This window comes from Priapulus caudatus, unplaced genomic scaffold, assembly GCF_000485595.1.
Source record: "Priapulus caudatus unplaced genomic scaffold, Priapulus_caudatus-5.0.1 Scaffold339, whole genome shotgun sequence".
Classification (NCBI taxonomy): domain Eukaryota; kingdom Metazoa; phylum Priapulida; class Priapulimorpha; order Priapulimorphida; family Priapulidae; genus Priapulus; species Priapulus caudatus.
The window spans coordinates 263184-268379 of record NW_014577400.1 but is presented as its reverse complement, the minus strand read 5'-3'; the positions used below and the strand labels follow the sequence as shown (position 1 = coordinate 268379).

Genomic DNA, 5196 nt, shown 5'->3' with positions numbered 1-5196 from the left:
GCGCGCACACACACCCACGCACACGCACACACACACACAGACGCACACGCACACACGCGCGCGCGCGCACACACACCCACGCACACGCACACACACACACAGACGCACACGCACACACGCGCGCGCGCGCACACACACCCACGCACACGCACACGCACACGCACACACACACACACACACACACACACACACACACACAACTGCTTGCCACGTCTTGCTACTGCTTCAAAACTCGTGTGAATGATGACGCACAACTTATTCGATTGAATGTGATTTTTGATGTGAAGGGCCATTTACCATTTATTATAACACATCATTAATTGGCACAGGTCAAACCGATTTCTTGACAAGTCTAAGAAAGAAAATTAAAAGTCCGATTAAATTTCAGGGCCCTAGAAATACTAAGAAAATGGCATGGCAGTGTGTCGTGTGTTCCACCAAGTTTATACTCTATACTAGGAAAACGCCATCTAATTCCAACCCATTACTGAGGTTACTGTGGTAACAGTACGTTACATTTTACACTGATATTACTACAATCATTTCATCAAGAGCTAAAAATACATCGTATTTTTAGCTCTTGATTTACAATTGTATGGTTGCGCAAAAAGGTGTCGATTTTTCTAGAATCACATCAACTGACACGTGCTTTATCTTACTTAATACCAAATATATGATAATATATTCCTGAATTTCCTCATTAATTAGTTCGCTTACAGCACTAAAAATTCTTTTCAAAAATTATTGTCCTAATCACCAAAACAGTAACCATGCATTACGTGATAAACAACAAAAACAACACGCTGTACACACGCAAATTAACGACATACAGCGTAATTACAAGGATCCTTACATATAACGAGTGTGCATTGCCGTTTGCAGCTAACACAGTTCCAACATTGTGCACGATAGATAGAAGAAGCACCTCAGGGTTCACAACCGAGATGCCATGGTGCACGACTCACGGTGTAAACTGACATCTGTTCACATTAAACATCATCACAGCACGCCATCGATAAATCTCTATCTCGGACCTGCAGAAAGTGCTCCTTCTCAGCATCCCCACTCCTGCTGACGCCGGCACAGTCATACTCCACTGCAGAATACTCCAGAGGAAACACTAGCTCGGTGTGCACAGTAGAGCAAATCAGTCCCACATCATCTTAGCATCTTATCAACTTAGCATCTTATCATCTTATCAACTTAGCATCATCTTCTTAACCTTCCCTCCCCCGTAGACGCCAGCACAGTAACATTCCACTGCAGAGTAAAGAGGAAATACTCCAGAGAAAACTCTAGCTCGGCGTGCACAGTAGAGGAAATCAGTCCCACATTGTCATTGGTGGCGGCGGTGGCATCGGGAGAATGCGGAGAGAGCAAACTAATCGTTCTTCTTGTCAACGACAGCGACCTCCTCCCTCGCCGTCGACCCGTTCTCGGTGACTCCCGCCTTCCCCGGCTCCTCCTCCTCCTCCCCATCCTCCTTCTTCTTCGAGAAGGGACACTTCATCTTCTGTCCGTCGGCCGGCGCGGCGGCGTCGGCGGCGCCGTCCGCTGGAAGCGCGGCCGGCTTCAGCCAGGGAATGTACTTGCCTAGCCACGGCTGCAGGTACTTGTGAAAGAACCAGAGCATGAAGGGGATGACGATGCAGGAGACACAGACCATGGTTGCTGCGGCGACGCGCGAGAGAGAGGTCGAGGCAGACGATCGCACGAGAAGCGACGCAGGAGAAGGATGAGAAGGTTTCGTCGGACTTCGCTGTTGCTGCTGCTGCTCTTGTTGCTATCGCTGTTGCTGTTGGTGTTTGCTGCTCCTGCTGCTGCTCTTGTTGTTGCTGCTGCTGCTGTTGTTGTTGTTGTTTGTTGCTGTGTGTTGCTCCTGCTGCTGCTGTTGTTGTTGCTGCTGCAGCTGTTTTTGTTCTTGTTGGTGTTGCTGTTTGTTGCTACTGCTGCTGTTGTTGTTGTTGTTACTGCTGCTGCTGCTGCTGCTGTTCTTCCCACGGCCGTGGACCACGCTTGTTCTCCCACGTATCGATGTCGAGGTTTTGCACTTTCTGTAGAAGAAGAACAAAATGCTAGAGTGACACTGCAGTACACTCGCCAAAAAAATACTTCTAACCTTGTACAGTCAACTCTCCAAATACCGAACGGCCTCAAAACCGAATCTCACGTTAAACCGAACAACTTTTTAAGCCCAGTGCCATCTGAGACGTTTACGAGAAATCTGAGACACAGAAGAGAAGAGAAGAGAAGAGAAGAGAAGAGAAGAGAAAAGAAGAGAAGAGCCCCCCCCCATATAAACCGGATTCATAGAAAACCAAACTAAATAGACAGTCCCGAGGGTAATCCTTATTGGAAGAGCTAATTGTAATACCAATCCGCGAGCAAGCACGTGCAGTGTTTCCCCTGGCCAAAAAGGCATGTGAGGTGGTAAATGTTTTTTTGTGGTGTGTTTGTGCATTTCGAGGTCCTAGCAAAGCGAGCAGCGCAGGGTCTCACCCAGCTAGGGGGTCCGGAGGCATGCTTTCCCAGATTTTTGACAAAATCGTGCAATTTGGTGCATTCTAAGTTTTTCTGAACACATTGTATGAGATTCTTGAATCTCTTTTTCAAGTTGTCAAAAGTTTCGTCAGCGAGGCGGTGTTTTGGACAAATTTCTGTGTGGCGGCTGAGAATTTTAGCGAGGCGACCCGCCTCGCTCGTGTCAATGCAAGGGAAACACTGACATGCATAGGTTCACAAGGAGCTAATTAATGTGCTTTCCGCGAGAGTATGTATCGTTTCGTGGCACAGAACCCTATAGATACGTTTAACAAGCACACAATTAATTAATTAATTGTAATTAATTTAGGCTTCATCAATGTTCCTACCTCAAACTCGCTTTCCAGTGTCACCGACTTTTTCTCAATCCCGGCGTCTTCCAAATCCTCCGGTTTCAGCTGAACAACAAACAAACGAAACATTGACAATACAATGAGAATACACCCGTGCATACCACAGGGATCGATGTCTAGAGTAACAGTTAAACAATTGTTTTTTTCCACTCGCCTCCCAATCATCAATTAATTACTAGTACTACTACCGTTAGAGGACGTAAGCTACCTACCGATTGCACTTGTCTGAATTGGTAGCGAATTCCTGTGAAACCTTTCAGCCAATATGAGCCTCCTACCATAAGAACCTAAAGACAAAACACAGGTTACCTAATTAGAAAATGGATTAAATATTGCACTAATATTATGAAACCATTACCAACCAGCATACTACAGTCTTCTTTTGGGTATAATTATCAGTAATAAAGTGTAGTTCTGATACATGGCTCTGTGTAGTCGATCATATTACAAATAACAGTTTCCCAACATCAAACTAATACATTCATCACGTTTGGATACAGGGGAAAGCACATTTCACAACCATTAAAAAAAAGAAAAAAAGTAGGGGGTCAGCATTGGAACTAAAAGTTTTAACCGGGTATGTCAAGCAACATCGCTGAACATGTTTAAGATCTCCCCTTGACCAAAATCTTATTTGATCACCGACTCCATTTTTTTAGCAACCATTGCTCGTTCCCGTAAGCCTTCGCACTGAATGTGACGAGCTGAAAGGTCAATATGTTTAAACTTGTGTTTCAACTGTGTTTGCACAGTTTCTGTCCTATTTCCTACACTCAGCTACACATAGATACCAAAATGGAGGAGATTATTTGTGTATTTGTGCTGTGATTGCCAATAATGAAGTGAGCAGCAGGTATGCATTTGGCGGTCACCCTTTACCACCTGCCTATATCTTTCCCTAGTTTCTGCACATTGGCAAGTGTGTGGTAGTTTATTAGGTAGGCTGTGTGCACGATGTGACACACTGCTCATTATAAAATTATGGTAATTAAACTAATTGAATTTACTACCAATGTTTTTTCTACTCTCTATCACCTAATAATTCCACCTAAATGCCGTTTAAATGCTTCTCACCAACACAGTCTCACTGCACGCACGCTGCTGTCAAAAAGTCACAGAAGAGCTGGCAGGGTGCCAAATTTGCATAGTACTCGCTTCCTTTCATACCATCACAGCAAAAATACACAAACAGCCGTCTCCATATTGGTATCTGTCCGTAGCCGAATGTTCACTTGTTCGAATTATCCCCCTAACAATTTGGTATACCTTAATTTACCCAGAGAAATCTAGTGAATTCCTGCAGAAAACCTTTACTCCATGACAATGCAAATGGGAACAGCCGCTTGTTTATATAACATGAGTAATGGCAGGACAATATAATCTGCGTTCAGACGAGACTCCGTATTTATTAAATTCGGTATTTGCGAGATACCGAATCTGAGACAAATTCGCGAATTACTCCACCCGAGCGTTCACACGCTGTTTCGCGGCTTCAGAAATGCCGTATTTAGTTACCCATAGGCAAAGAGAATATCCATGATATCTCTATTTTAACCAGCTTTTTAATGAATTTTACGCAGAACAACGAAGATCAAGATGATAACGATTATTTTATGTCGCGAGAGAAGACATTTTATGTCTCCCGACGGAATCTCCGTGAGTAATCGGAACACACGGAAATGGCCGATAAAATACGCGACTTCAGAAATGCCATATTTGTGTTCAGTTGCGTTCAGACGAGAACAATAAGCGGTCCAAGAGATTCAGAATTTCTCAGCACGAGAAGTAATTCCACATCTGGGAAGCCATATTTCAACAAATATGGATTCCGTATTTGTTGGACTGCGCATTTTAGCCTCATGTGAACACTAAACACAGAATTTATCGCTCCGTGTGAACGTGGCTAGAATCTGGGTTCAACCGCTCCCTGCTTCCGAGCTCCATAATGAGCCCTGTCACTCAACACAAGGCCAAGCCAGCATGACTTGCACAGAAATAATGTCACATATGACTAAATTCATTGACCAAACAATCGAGTGGAGTGCAGGATTTCTTATACATAGGAGGCACAGTGGCGCAACACCATTGTCAAATTTAACATCGCCATTGTGAAAATGTTACTGTATTTACTGATAGGTATATCCTGTATCTATATACCTATAAGTATATCAATACATCCTGTATTTGAATCCATCATGCACGTTTTTTTTCCAAACTGCCCATTACCTCCTTTGGGTCATTCCGTGTCAGATCACCCAATGGGTTACACCTTACCCTTTCCAAATTGGCTGAAATTTGGTTT

General features: G+C 44.0%; 2 protein-coding genes across 4 annotated transcripts in view; both read right to left on the bottom strand.

Annotated features, from left to right (window-relative positions):
- Positions 1 to 263: 263 nt before the first annotated feature.
- Positions 264 to 1803, bottom strand: LOC106809245 (UPF0729 protein C18orf32 homolog). Its single transcript, XM_014812251.1, has one exon. The coding sequence runs from the start codon at positions 1664 to 1666 to the stop codon at positions 1382 to 1384; it is 285 nt and encodes a 94-aa protein (XP_014667737.1). The 5' UTR covers positions 1667 to 1803; the 3' UTR covers positions 264 to 1381.
- Positions 1804 to 1815: 12 nt separating this feature from the next.
- Positions 1816 to 5196, bottom strand: part of LOC106809244 (cytochrome c oxidase assembly protein COX16 homolog, mitochondrial-like) — a 7478-nt gene continuing 4097 nt past the window's right edge. For all 3 annotated transcript variants that reach the window (XM_014812250.1, XM_014812247.1, XM_014812248.1), the window contains exons 2-4: positions 3107 to 3181; positions 2871 to 2939; positions 1816 to 2054 (exon numbers count right to left, since the gene is read on the bottom strand). In XM_014812250.1, the coding sequence (XP_014667736.1) occupies positions 1968 to 2054; positions 2871 to 2939; positions 3107 to 3175 (225 nt within the window). In that variant the 5' untranslated portion in view covers positions 3176 to 3181 and the 3' untranslated portion in view covers positions 1816 to 1967. The remainder of the gene's footprint in view (positions 2055 to 2870; positions 2940 to 3106; positions 3182 to 5196) is intronic.

Excerpts from the sequence above, each read along its gene's own strand:
- LOC106809245 (XM_014812251.1), bottom strand. The coding sequence starts at position 1,666 with ATGGTCTGTGTCTCCTGCATCGTCATCCCCTTCATGCTCTGGTTCTTT.